Genomic DNA, 14,747 nt, shown 5'->3' on the forward strand with positions numbered 1-14,747 from the left:
AAACAACTTGAATCTTCTTTTCTTAATTAGAAAGAATTACTATGCAAATTGCGGGGCTTCGTAATTCTGTGTAAGTTTCCTTTGTTTTTGGCAGATTATTTGTGTGCGGTGGTGTGCTACTCCCCAGTAAATTCGACACAGGAAAACCATTATGTTTTCTCCATAGTGGGGTTTTTTTGCACATATTGCAGAAATAATATGTAGGAGGTTTTCCTGCATTAGCTGGGTCTTGTTCAGGAGGTATTGTGGGTCTTGGATCACTTCTGTCCTACTTCCACAGCTCCACAGATATGATGGTATGCAGTTACATGCACAGGGGTCAAAAATACATGTTGTGGAAATTATCCAGATTTTTTAATCGTTTTAGTGAAATGTCTAAAAATGCTCTTTGCACTTAGCCAACACTATGCCAAAGATTGTAGAAGGAAAGATTTAAGATCTTGAGCAATGAATATTTTTCTGTGTGTTTGGCAGATCTTCCAGGGATCATGATTTAGCAAATAAACAGAGAACAGAGGCACAGGTTAAAGTGCTGGAAATCACTTGTGTGAGTACTTTGTGAGCTATATGTTGCTGGCTCCAATGTGACTGCACAGGTGTGTGCAGTTAAGTATGAGTATGAGCAATGCTGGAATGTGAAAATGAAGCTTACAGCAGGGAAATTTGCATAATTTGGGGTAATTTTCACTGTTCGCAGTCACGCTGTATGGCTGCCATTGCAAACTGCAGTGTCTCTTAGTAGTCAAATAGGTTTTCTTTTCTCCTGCCTGAGGATGAACTATTCACTCTTGGGTGAAATGGTTCTCAGAGGACCATGAGTAACTTTAACTTGCCAGCTACTTTTACATATTTGATGAAGACTTTAGTAGAGTGTTATGTTTGCTGAAGAAATTTAGTTTTATTTCCAAGACCCAAGAGCACTCAGCATGCTGCCAGATGCTATGAATGAAAATATGCTGCTGTAAAACAATTTAATGAGCATTACCCAATAGCCTAGTCCTTGTTTTAACTTACAGTGCTTAAAGGAAGAAACATTGTCTTAGCAAATTCACTTGGCTTTTGTCCATGTGTTTAGTTTAAAGCATAGTCAAGCTAAGTTTGAATCATTAAAATACTTGGAGCCAGGAAACATATGTAAGATTTTCCTCCTCTTTATGGCACAGGGTTAACAGTATAATCGAGACTGCAGTGCTGTGTGGGTTTTTTGTCCTAAAAAAGCAACTGCTGGGGATTTTTTTATTCTATCAAAATAGCAGAAGTCAAGATAATCGGGAGTATGTTTCCTACCAGACTAGCTAACTGCTCATATACAGAGCACCCCAAGCTTTGCCACTGTTTAAAATAAGTCTATAGACAAACAGATCTATTAATTAATCCATGTCTTCCTCTGCTTTTTTTATTGTAGAACATAAAATATGACTTTACAAGGAAAAGGCATGGTGATGATTAAAGAATGTGTGTCAAAGAATTGGCATGCGATACCATTTACTGCAGTCATACCTAAAGATACTTCCTGGAAAGTCTTATTTTATATGAATATTCCTAGAGCTCTTAGTTTTGAAAGGAGAAAGTTTCTGTGTTGGTCCATTGACACCAGCTCCTGCTGTATATATTTTTTTCCTGGCCGTACCTTTTGAAAAAAATTATTTCTTCTTCACCTTGCTAAGATATCCCATAAAACTAAAAATCTGACACATCGACAGTATATTTTTTACAATAATTTGTGTCCAGAGAAACCTGTTGTTTGAGCCCATGTGGCTACAAAGTTGTTTAGCTGAGGAGGAGATCCCAATAGCCACCAGGCAGTAGCATTTCCAGCATTAAGCCTATTAAGTGATGGCGTTTTAATGGATTAGGTCTGTCACTTGTTTGGAATCAGGTGTCTGCTGAGGAAACTGTACTGTTGCTCCATCTAAACACAAGTTCACAGACCTGGATGGTGACACCTGACTAAATCTGGTCTGCAGGTAATGGTGCTTTCACCTACACAACAGTACATGCCATTGTGTGTGGTATGCAGGGCAGGGCTGCCTTCATGGGGCTTGCAGCAGCGAGAGGGAAAACGGCTGGCCAAACAGCCCTTGGTTTGATGACAGCCCAGAAGAAATCCTGGGAAACGTGTGTGACAGAAGATACATCTCATCTCAGCATGCTCTGAGATTATGGTGTTAGGCACGTCTATCAGGTTTCTGTCGGGTTGGAGGGTTGGTGAGAGGCAGTCATTAAGGGTGCTTCAGGGGCTGCTTGGCTCTAGGCTGGAGTTAACTATTAATGGCCTGAGCTCTTTTGACTCCTTTGTGCCCTTGGGAACCACGAGGCTGAAGCCATCAGAGAAAGAGAATAGAAACTAATCACTTTTGTTCCCTCATATATGTTTAGAGAAGGACTGCAGACTTCTTTACTGACCTCTGTGTCACACTGAAAAAAGATCCTCTTCTTTCCATTTGAGATAAACCACTCTTCCCCCTCGTCCTTGCTCTCCTAAAGTGTACTACTGCAAGAAAATGAGATAAGTGGATTTGTCTAGCAGCCACTTGAGTTGCCACAAGTTCTGTTACCATGCCCACTTCAGCCTGAAGCAGGGAATGTGAAGTAGTTTGTGAGAGAGAAGCAAAGAGGGGCTCAGTGAATCTCAATTACATGTCTCCAGGTGTTGATATGACCTCCACCACCTGCATCTTGAAGCTGTTGTTATTATTAACAAGGGTAACACTGGCACTTTTAATGAAATAATTTCTATTTAACTGCCAAGCTGTCCCATTTCTTAAACTGAATTAAGCAATACCAGGCATGTTGAAAAGAAGAGCCTGGCAGTGGTTTGTGTAGGCTCTTAATGTGGATCCACACAGGATATGCAGAGATGCAGCAGATGAGATGACAGAATAGTTTTCCTTTTCAATTTAGGTTACTGAGGTAAAATGTGATGAAGACTTTCTTCATATTTTTAACCAAGTCTTATATTCAGCTTTTAGGGTGCACATTCCAGGGGAAGAGAGGGTTCTTCAACAGATTCAGTTTAGAAAGGCGAATATTACAGTGGTCTGTCAGTGACATACCACATTGGCTTTGATTTAGATTGACTGAACTAATTTCCAAGCATTTGAGAGCATTAGTCATATTTGCTTTGAAGAAAACCCACATGTGTGTGTAGCTATGTGTCATCCAAGTGTAGCAACTTAGGAAGCATTATTAAGAGGGGCAAAGGAAAATGCATGGGTCCCTGACATGATGCGATAATGACATGTTCAGCATGGTGCTAGGAAAGCCTTGCATTATTCAAAGTGCTGAATAATATACATGATAATGCATAATGGTGTTATATGGTAGGATTATTTTGTGGTGTAAGTGCCTTGTGCTTAGTATGAAGGTAAATTGTATTATTTTGTCCTCAACTTTGATATAGCAGAATACGCCGGGGGGGGGGGGGGGGGTATAGCATGCAGTGGGGAGGAACAAGAGCAGGCAAGGGGGTTTATTTGGAAGGCCAAGAAACACAGTGGCACCCTCTATAATTTCTTTCTCTATGCTTGTAATTATGGAGCAAAGCAAGCTCCCCATGGCACTCAAGAGCATCCTCTTCTGGCAGTCCCACAGCCTCCAAGTGCACTAACCCAGCTCCTGCCTGGAACGGGTTAGCTGGACCCTCACCAGGAATGTCAGCACCTGGTGGAGACCACCCCAGGCCTCACACCTATGGGCCACAGGGATGTTATCCTCTCAAGCCATGTGGCACTCACATCTGCACTGAAGTGTGGTGCACAAAGCATTTACAAGTTTTAAAAGACACCACAGCCAAAAACCCGCTGCTGACACTGGTGGGTTTATGAACTCTGTCAATGGAAATCTGTGCTGTGGATCTGAAGGTCTGAAGAGAATAGCGAGGCTCTGCACTACATGGGGTTTGCATTCTGTTTTCTTCATTTCCCCCTCCATCCATCTTGCTTATTTAAAATTTGTATGCAAATACATTTGTTGATATAACTAAGTTTGCAAAATGAACTTTGTAAACCTGTGTTTGTTTTAACCAGCACCCCCGCTTCATTCACAGCATGACATCCAGCTCCTGGAGGAAATGTGGCAGATAAGCAGCCTCCTCCCCAGAGCAGTCCTGATCCATTCCCAGCACTGTCTGCATCGTACAGAGGAGTCCTGTGACAGCAGAAAAACCAACAGCCACCCTTCTGTATTTCATACTTGCCATAGCACCCAGAACAGGCAGTGTAATTAAGGCTGCATGGATAAACCTCAGCCCTGGCAGGTCTTCAATTATGATTAAGTTTGCAACTTCTATTGAACACAGTGGTTTTGGAGTTTTATATTGTAATTAACTGTAATACTGATATCTCCCTAACTTTGCTCTTCCAAAGGGAAAAAATAGATATAAAACCCCAAAACCAGCCACTGTCTAGGTAGGAATGTTTTGCTTTTAAAATACAGTCAAGTATTATTTACAGCATTGCTGCCAATAGTCTAATTTCAACAATATCCTTTACAGGGTGGATTCTCCTGTGCCAGTTGGTGTTCCTAAGCTTAGTTATCACTTTACATCATCACACAAGTATGTTCCCAGACGGGCTGTGCTGTATGTACCTGCGGATGATGAAAAGAAGATAAGAAAAATCCCATCATTAAATGTAGATTGTGCAGTGTTGGACTGTGAAGACGGTGTGGCTCTGAACAGAAAGGTAATTAAAAACTATCTGTGTGATACAATCAGCATTAAAGAGAACTTGTGGAAAAATATTGCCTTCGCCTTGGGGAAGTGACAACCAGAAGGACAAAGATAACTCTTAAGATATACAAAGTAATGTCACAGTGATAGGCTTTGTGAAGGCGTTGGGAAAATCTGGTTACCCGGAACTCAAAGAGATCCCGTGTGAGTAAGCGGGGAGGGAGTTTTGCAGGAATACAGAGCTGGGCATAAGCTGTCATCACAGAAGAGTGGGAGATACTGTTATTATTGCAACACAGTTCTTAGGGAAGAGGAAGAAACAGTCTGTAAGAAGAGAAGTGGGAAAGGAAGCGTTAGTTCAGAATCACCAAGTGGGCGGTTTGTTATAGAAATAAAAGCAATCTTCAGATTGTGAGGAGAACAGTGTGAGTCTGGGTTTGAGCTTTGGGGTGTTTGGAAAGACACCTCCTGAAATTCTGGGGGGAAATGCTGTTAGGGATGTTTCTAAAGGAAGAAGTTAGATCATGAGCATATCAGTGTTTGGAACAGGGATGGAGAGCAGAGTGGGAGATGGATGTAGATGGATCAAGTACCTTTGACAAGTTTTTGTTAACGATAAACTGTGGAAAATGAGAGAATGATCCAGCATGCATTCAATGTTGCTTCCAAACAATTTCATTTTTTTTAATATATGGAAGTAACAATTTTAGTATGTTCCATGTCTTAAAATCATAGAATCATTTAGGTTGGAAAAGACCTTTAAGATCACTGAGTCCAACCTTAAAGGTAACTGCCAAGTCAGCCATTTTAAACAAAGTACACAAGAAATTGGTGCAAATTTTTCCTATTTCTCAATAGGAAAGCTATTTCTTAATAGGAAATGCTGTCACATTATTTTCGTATTTGTTGGTTTTCCTTACTGTGTCTCCATGTTTCAGACTACAGCAAGCAGTGTTTAGGCTTTGAGTATAAATGTCTTATCCAGAAAGTTAGGAAAACAGGCTTAAAAATTTTCTCATGTCTTTTCAAAAATGTTACTCTTTTCTTTTTCTTGTAAGTTAATGCTTTCCAGAAGGACTCTCTTGGATAGTGCTGTCTTTAACCTTCAGCTGTTTACAAGTATGTTGGAAATGAAAAATTTTTCAGAGTTTACATGTACCTCTTTTAATTCTGAAAAGTGAAAATAGCACTACTGGATGTTCCTGCTGAAGGTGATTGGAAAACATTTTTCAGTTGCTAAAATTCTGTGCTGAAAGACTAAGTTATATCTCCTGTCACAGTGAATTAGTGTTGTTTCATCACATTTCAGAGGCTGCTGCTGTAAGATGATGCAAGATGATACACAGTTGTGTATCAAACTGAAGTATTTTTAGGTGCAGCTTAATTATATCAAATAATTTATAGCATAAGCATTTATTTCTAATAAACAATGACAGAAAACCAATATTTTATGATCAAGACGACAAAGCTGACAGTAGTAATTTCTCAAGGGTGGTAAAATTCTAGCTCTGTTGAAATGAAGTTGTGCCACTGGGTATGAGATTTCAAAGAAATTAGGGGGAAAATTGGTAATGGAAACTTGAGATGACAGATGAGCCCCTGCCTGAGCTTAAATGCAAGAAGAAAGCAGACAGGAGGTAGAAGTAGGGACAAGCTACCAAGAAGCAACAGAAAAGTGTGGTCCAGGCTTGTAGGAGCAGAATGAGGAAGGTCAGAGCTTGTCTGGAATCAAAACTGGTGAGGGATGAGCAGGACAGCAAAACTGGTTACTACAAGTGTATCAGCAGTAGAAATGAGAAGGAAAACCAGTCAGATGGATGCACTGCTCCATGAAACTGCAGGCTTTACTGTCAAAGTCTGCCCAGTCTCAGGCCTAGAAGCAAAACTCGGGGGAGGGAGGGAGCAGCCACAGTAGGGGAGGATGGAGTTAGGGTCTATTTAAATAAGCTGGTCTATGGTACCAGACAGGACACACTGGAGGCCTCTGAGGGAGCTGTCGTGTGTCATTGCAAAGCTGCCGTCTGCCATCACTGAAAGGTCAAGGCTGGGGGATGTTCCCAGGATGTTCTCCTGGGAAGCCTGGAGAAAGGCACCTTTGTCCCAAACGCCCTGGGTGCTGCTGTACAACAAGCTGCACAGGGACAGTGGTGTTTCCTTGTAGCAATGTTGGCCAACCATGCCCAGGGCTGTGCTGGCACAGCTGCACCCAGCCAGTCCAGGGAAAGGGTTCCTTCCCCTCCACTTGGTTTTGACAGTCTCTTTGTGGAGTCCCTGTGCCAAGCTGTGGATCCCAGGACAAGAGAGAGGCTGACCAATGGGAAGGAGCCCATGAAGGGCCATCAGGCTGATCGTGGCACAGCAGGAGAGGCTGAGGGGCTGGGTTTCTTCATCCTGGAGATGGGATGGCTGAGTTGGGTCTTGATGGACACTTTGCTTCCTGAAGGGAGCTGAATGGGTGCAGAGCCAGACTCTTCTCAGAGGAACTCAGAAATGGTGCAAGGAAAAAGAAGCTGGGCACAGGCTGTATGAGGGGAGATGCTGACTGGAGGCAAGGGAAAAATATCTTGCCCATGCAGGTGGTCAGAGACTGGAAGAGGTTGTCCACTGGTGGTGTATCCTTCCTCTCTGAGGGTATTCAAGCCTTGGCTGGATGAAGCTGTGATCAGCCTGGTGTAGAGCAGTAGTTAGTGCTGCTTTGACATGGTCTCCTGAGATCTCTTCCAACCTGAATCAGACTCTTGTGATTGCATGATTTAGTAGAGAAGGCTAATTCAAAGTGATTGGAAGTTTGAATTTCATTTTTAGATCTGCCACAGATACTCAGGAAGAGTTTGAGACTTAGGTTCTATGAATGTGAAGCTAAAATTATTATTGCTCTTGAAGCTTAATTTATTAATGTTTGTGAGGTGTTTGGAGACCTTGCGTGAAACATATGTCAAGAACATGCATTGAAGTACAGTGTTCAGTGGCCCATTGTAAATGGGTCATTTCTAACTGAGGGGAAAAAAGCCCACCAGGAAACACAGCAATTCTGAGTCTGTCCTTTATTCATTATTCTTAAACAGTACTGATGAATTTGACTATTTATTGCTGTGTCTTATATTTCTTAAAATGCTACTTATGGGCTTCCTGAAAACTGTTTCAGAAATGTTGAATTTGGGAAAAACCAGGACCTGACTGAAGGTTCACAGTTCCTTGGGCTAAACTTGCCTGTCTACAGATCTTCATTTTCATGAAGTCCAAGCAGCAAGTTTGAACTACATCTAATGGATCTATTTTAACAAGATGCTGTGTGATTTATATTAGAATTAAGTTAAAATTCAACAAATCAATAATCTGGCATGTCAGCCTCTCTATAAGATGAGCTTCCTATCACTGACACTGATAACATTTGTGAAACTGTATTTGGTTGCAGTAGCAGCTTTTGAAGCTGCGGTCATAAAATAAAAATATTTAACTATTTTCTATGCAATGTTTTCAATTAAGTTTTGAAAGATTTCCTTCCCTGTGCCTTACCCTGATGATTATATTTCCTAATGGCTGACAGAGAGCACCAGAAGAGGGGAACCCATACCCATATCCTAATCTCATTACCACGTCAGAGCCTGCATTTCTTACCTTCAAGAGCTACAGAACTGACCACAACTTCAGGTGTCATCTCTTTCTCCTTCTTTTCAATCTTATTTGATATTTTGACTAAATCAGAGAAACAGAAACAACTTCACAGCATTCACAAGGAGAAAAATTTTCAGTGAATTTTCTGAGGGGAATGAGTGGGAAGAGATGGCTAAAAGGCAAAGTTGTTATAGTATACTGAGTACTAAACCTGAAAGTAGGGTTAGACCTGATCCTGGTATAAGGTAGCACAGGGGCTTTTCCAACACCTTTGGGACCAGGCAGAGCAGTAGAAGGTCTTCAGAAATTCAGAATAGGAAAGGTGACAGGAAGATATTCTGGTGTTGCTGAAAATTTCTTTTATAAAGGTAGCTTTAGTCTTGATGAACAATGCCCTACAAGTCATGCTGTTCTTGAATTCTGGTTGGGGATCCACATGTTGTTTTTAGAGGTTCAGATGCATAGTGCCACATGATTTAGACTATCAGCTGCCTTTCAAGGTTTCTGACTCTGTAAGACATTGGGTATTTCTACAACAGAAATTTAAGTTTTGGTTGCGGGAACAATTGAATATTAGTAAAGGGAAGTTACCTTTCCTGAGGTACTATTCACAGACAATGATAGGATTTCTTTGCCAATGATGTAAATGTGAAGTTTCTCAAGTGTTGTTATGCATTTTATGGGCTTGGTGATATTTTAAAGTGAACAGTTCACATAAAAATTCTAAAACTGTAACATTAGAAATAATACAGATTGCAGTGTTGATATGTCACAAATGCTTCACGCTCTTAGAGACAAAAGAAATAGCCTGTATCTATTTCAGCTCCTCACAGGAAAAGGTCTGAATATGCCTTCATTTTGATTGTAAAAAATAAAAAGGTTTTAAAAATGGCTGCATTGGCATGCTTGTATGATTCATATAAGTCAGCAAGTTGAATTGCATCTTATGAAATTGAAAGATCTCTGTATAGGAACTGAACTGTCTCAAGGGCTCTCAGCCAAGCCAGCAGTCCCTGCTATAGCTTTTCTCTGTAGAGCTGCATTACTCACTGTGCTTGTAGGTCAGGTGGATCTATTATCAGGTGGAAAAGTTTTCTCTTCCTGTTGGAGTAAGGAAGATTTCTATGTCATTGCATTCATTTTCCAAGGACATAGTGAGCTGAGATTTTGTAGCTAGTCCTCATGGGTTATGTAAAATTACCACAATTACAAGAGGGTTTTCTAGAGCTGCATTTTTTCCAGCAGGATCCTGTCTTGGTGGTGCTGTTCTTCAGAGCATCCAGGAGGTGTTAGCTGCCAGGTCAGCCTAGCAAGAGAGCAATTGGGGTTGCTGCTGTAGTCTTTGTGTATCTTTCTGAGTCCTTGGCAAAAGTTTTGGAGAATTTTGACAACTCCAAACCAATGCCATTTTGGGCTTTATCTTGTTTGTGGTCTGCAGGGTGGTTTTGAAAATCTGGGATAATACAATGCACTCTGCAGCTCCCTTTAGTGCCATCAGGTCAGTCAGGGCACGGTCCCTCCTGCCAGAGACGACCTTTGAAAATTCTCTCAGGCAAATTTTGAAAGTGCTAGAATTTGGCCTTTTCTTTCCATGGGGAATGCCGGTGTTATAATTAAGAATCAAAACAAAGCCCCATGTTCCCTCTGCTCATGTTTTTTTTTTTCGTATCAGAGGTGTAAAATCAATCCCTTGGAGTGTACATATGGCTGAGAAACGTCTGTGCAGCCCTCTAACATAAAACACTTGAAAATAGGAAATTTTATTGTTGATCCTCAGGAACTATATAGACCTCATTCATCCAATAAAAAATATTGATAATCAGGGCTGCACTGTAAAATTATGTCAGACTCATTACACTTTTAGGCCCTAAGCTTTATTTAATGTTAATCATCATTATGTCTCTTTGTGTCTTTTAGAAAAAAGGTTGCTCTCTCCTCCAGCACTTCAGTAAGAGAATCTGGGGAAGAGGAAGCCTCAGCTCTGTCCTTTCCCTGTGTTCCTTCCTTGAGAGGGGAAGTGGTGGTTCCTGAGTATCTTCTGTTCTCCTCAGTTTCCTCAGCAGTGAAGGGAAGTTTAGTTGTGTTAAGAGGAGGTATAGGGAAGGACCTATTTTACTAATCTGAAGCATGCTCTCTTAGAATCATAGCATAAATGTGTTCTACCTAATATCATAGTGCCACTTAAAATTGCGTTATGCTATGTCATGGAAGAGGGAAAGATTAATTAATTCTTTTGAATTGTCTGTTTTTAAAAATAGGATTAAAGCCTGGCCACCTTTCAAAGTGTTCCATTATGAATAACACATATGTAAGAGATGACTCTTAGTTCATTACAGTTGAGGAGCAGATCATCCACAAACATGCTGATTTTATGGAGATTTCTCCCTATGAGAATGCCTGAATGCCTCCTCCATCTCTCTAGTGATCTGATCCTAGGGTCAGAACAAACAGCACGCCAGAGAGAAGGCATCCTTGCCTACCATTTTCCCCTTAATCTGAGACCTTCTGACCTTTTTATTCCTTATCATTGATGACAAGAGGCTCTTGCATCTAAAACAACGCTTCAACTAAATTCAGGGGTGGAGATAAATGCATAAAATGGGTAAACGTGGTATGCATAAAAAAAAACCTCAAGGCTTTCTTTGTTGAAATGTATTTCCTTATTGATGGTATTGAAGGATTTTATTGTATTAGTGGAAGAAAGCTCCAGTTGGTTTCCATAAATCTCTAGTTACTTCAATTAAAACCAACAGTTTTCCTGCATTATATGATGATAGTCTTTTTTTTTTTTAATAAAGTCATGTTGGTTAGGATTTATCAATGCTGCAGGTATTTCTCTAGGCTCATAGTGAGACTGTTAGCTAGTACTTCATAGGCACAGTTGCATGAAACATTGATAACTAGGTTATTTTACCAGGTCTTTGCTTTATTTATAATAAATTAGTACTGTACCTAATTGTATTCCTCCTACAGGGAGAAGGCTTGCTGATAAAGTGTGTAGAGAATGATTAAATGTACACAGGCGCATAGTAGGGTGACTTCTCTTCAAAAGATGCACAAAATTAAAATGGGAATGCTGCTTTCCCCAGTGGCTTGCCATTATTAAAAGTCTGAGAAGCATGGGAAATTTCTTATGTAGGAATTGGGGAGTCCAAAAGTCTCTCTGGTTTATTGTAGGGGAGCTGAACTGTATGGTGAAACTCTGCAAGGCCTTTTTGATCCTTGAAGAGTTCTGATGAATATACATTTTTATGAAAGTTGTAAAGTGTTTTCATTTCCTCATTAATCCCACCATGGTCCTGGAAGAACTGCCACTCCTGAGTACTGACTGTGACAATAAAAGTTTTTGTTCCTATTGTTTTACTCTACAAGCCAATCATCTTCCTTACATAAAGATTTGAGGATTCATAAGGAGATCGCAATATTCAGCAATTTTCTTCTTAATGAGCTCAGTAATGCCTGTTTCTCTTCGAGCAGAGCCTTTGAATTGCCAGTTATTTCTTTTCCACTGATTCAGATGTATCCAATTAAGTTCGACGTGGACATGTACTGATATAACTATTACTGCTGACAGAATGGTGTCTAGAAACCTAGGGAAAATGTCTTGGCTCAGTATTAACAGGGATTTCAGACAAGAATACATTAATAGACCTGGGAAAATATTTTAAAACATACAGTTAATATTTGTATAGACATGTAAGTCACAGTCCTTTGGCTTTTGTGTGTTGTCAACTGTCTACAGGCACATCAGCATACCTCAGTACTGAAGGCTAACTACAGGACTAGAATGTAGAATGTTCCTACACATTTCTGGATCAACTGTCAATATTTTATCTGTTCTCACAGCAGTAAGGACCTGGCTACACAGCCATTGAGCACCTATCAGTTTGAAGGGAGCTGTTGAGTTTCAAGTGTGCTGCAGAAAACCAAGCTAATACTAAAAAAATTTCAGTTTACATGGGTAGCTGAAAAACAATCTGTGGAATCAAATTTGCGCACTTTTTTTGTATGCAAAGCCTACAAAACCTTTTTTGTATGTGTTGTGTTGTGTTGTGTTGTGTTGTGTTGTGTTGTGTGTTGTCAGGGCTGCAATGGCACCAGGGGATGAGGAAACAATAAAGGTACTGCCCCTCTCTCAGTCATAGGGGTACTCAGCACTTAATACTGTTTACCCCAGATCTCCTTTGCTTTTTGTTTGTTGGCAGTGAGCAGGCATCGAAATGTGTCTGTGTATCCAAGTTTCTATTGCAATTAACCTTGAAACCTAGTCTTGAACTTAAGATTTCTTTGTGCTCATAGCCAGTAGTCCATCCTGCTTATTCTTCCTCATTGCAAGGCCCACACTTCGAAAACAGAGTGGCAAGCGAAGCATGAGGAAACCCACAGACCTCCATGAACAGGAACATGGACCAGAAAGTGGTAGGACACACAGACAGCCCTCGCCCCCTTTGGTAAACTTGTCTACAAGGTACCTCTATGGTCACAGGCCATGGTACAGTGGTGCTGTGGTCTGATTTGGGCAAAATAGCTAGGGAAGGAAAATTGGAAATGCATGGTACTTTTCCTAATGCATTGGTGCCATCAAAGCTGGACCTGTCCCACTGAAGAATGGGAAGAACCTCGCAGAAATTCAGAAGATTATAGGGAAATCTGTGGTTTATTTTATCAAACTGTTTAAACAATACCTCTTCACCTGGGGTTTAGTGGTGTTATTAGGTAGCAAAACAAGAAAATGTGGTGAGATGCTGGGTAAGAGAAAAGAATTTTTGATGTCAGGTGGAGAAACAGCATAACTATACACATGGAAATTGCAGATGAAGATGAGGGTGTGTGTTGTCATGGCTAGGCTCGGGAATCTTGGCAGGTGTCAGCTGCCAAGATTCCCAAAAAAACATTATGTTTAACATCTGTGTCTTTGGGTTCATCTACTATTCTCCTGGAGACCAGATAAAAGGATCCTAGCACTCAGTGTTGGGAACTAAAGCACCAGTGCCTATGCAAAAGCCTCATTTCCTTCCACTGTATGACCAGCAGTCCACAATACTGATGGTGCTATAGATTCTGCTGTCCTTATTCAGATAACATTTCACAATGAATTAAGGACATTTTTGCCTAAATTAGTAACTCAGAATTAAGCCCTTAGGGAGTTTGAACTTCTTCCTATACACCAGCATATATTGAATTGAAGGCATGTGAACTGTACTAGTTGCAAAATAAGCATAGAACTGTCCAAACCCAGCCTTTTATTTCCACCATGAATCAAACTCATGCCATGACATCCCTTTAACTTAGAGTGGAGCAATTTATCTCTGTTCAACAGAAGACAAAACACATGGATTACGATTTCCTAAAGCCCTGTTTTTTACATATTCTTTGAATTACTTTCTTCTCCAAATTGTGAAAGACTCTAAAGCTGTGCTTTATACACCAAAAGAATACACTTTCACGGAACAAGCTGATACCCAAAATCTCTCACCGATAGTAGAAGGCATCCAGAACCACAATTCTAATGTGCACTCACATACAGAATAAAACACAACATGCAAGTTTTTCTAGTTCCTGTTGTAAAAGCCATAACAAACAGGGATGGAGCATTAAGAAGTCATGCATTTGTTTATTCCCATCTAAACCTGCATGGCTCTGCTGGCTCCACAGTATGCAGTAGGCTCCAGGGGCATGAAAGCTCCTAATGAATCCCTAGGTTATACGTTGCCATGTCCAGAGTTTGGGCTTCCAAGCAAGAAATTATTTTACAAAGAAGTTAAAAACTTGCCAGTTTTTTTCTTCTTTATGGGTAAGTCAAAACATCCAGCTGCATTTGAAAAGTTGCTGTTTTGACAGTGGTTTTTATAGCTGCATGGAACATGTGCAGTTGTTAGCATATCTAAATGTACTGTCCAAAGTATATTGTGTAACTCTCCAAAAACAGCTGCACATGTCTGCAAATCCAGCCTACAACAGATTTGGATGTTAATGTCAGCTGCTTTGCTGAGGTTGCTCATCTTTCCTTTCAGTTATAATATCACAAAATGAACTGCCTTTTTGTCTGTCAATAAGGAAAGTGATAAGCTGACTGTAGAGTCTGATCAGCACTTTGAGTCTTTTTGAAAGCATAAATGAAATTCTAGTGTTTTCTGAGTTTGGCTAACAATTTCTATCTTTAAGGCAGCTTGGTTGCTCTGAGATTGCTGATTTAACTCCTGCATAACATAGTGCTGCCTACTGTGGATCGCTGTAATGGCTCTTTTGCTATCCTTCTTTCACTGCAGTGCAGTAGGGCTACCCTCTCCAGAACAATGTACTTACCAGTTATTTCAAGATTGGGAGAAAATAATTATAAATACTTCTCTTTATTTTGATCACTGAGCTGCAGAAGACCATAAATCCTTGTGTTGTTCCTCATTTGGGAATAAATGGTTTTAAAGGTCCTGGCTGTTCATTTTAGGATGATTATAAACCG

General features: G+C 40.4%; 1 protein-coding gene across 1 annotated transcript in view; it reads left to right on the plus strand.

Moving 5' to 3' along the window:
- The window catches only part of CLYBL (citramalyl-CoA lyase), a 103,516-nt gene that overhangs the window by 23,100 nt on the left and 65,669 nt on the right, over positions 1-14,747 (plus strand). Inside the window, exon 2 of the mRNA XM_062514936.1 lies at positions 4,496-4,685. Coding sequence (XP_062370920.1) covers positions 4,496-4,685 — 190 coding nt within the window. The remainder of the gene's footprint in view (positions 1-4,495; positions 4,686-14,747) is intronic.

This window comes from Cinclus cinclus, chromosome 2, assembly GCF_963662255.1.
Source record: "Cinclus cinclus chromosome 2, bCinCin1.1, whole genome shotgun sequence".
Taxonomy (NCBI): Eukaryota; Metazoa; Chordata; class Aves; order Passeriformes; family Cinclidae; genus Cinclus; species Cinclus cinclus.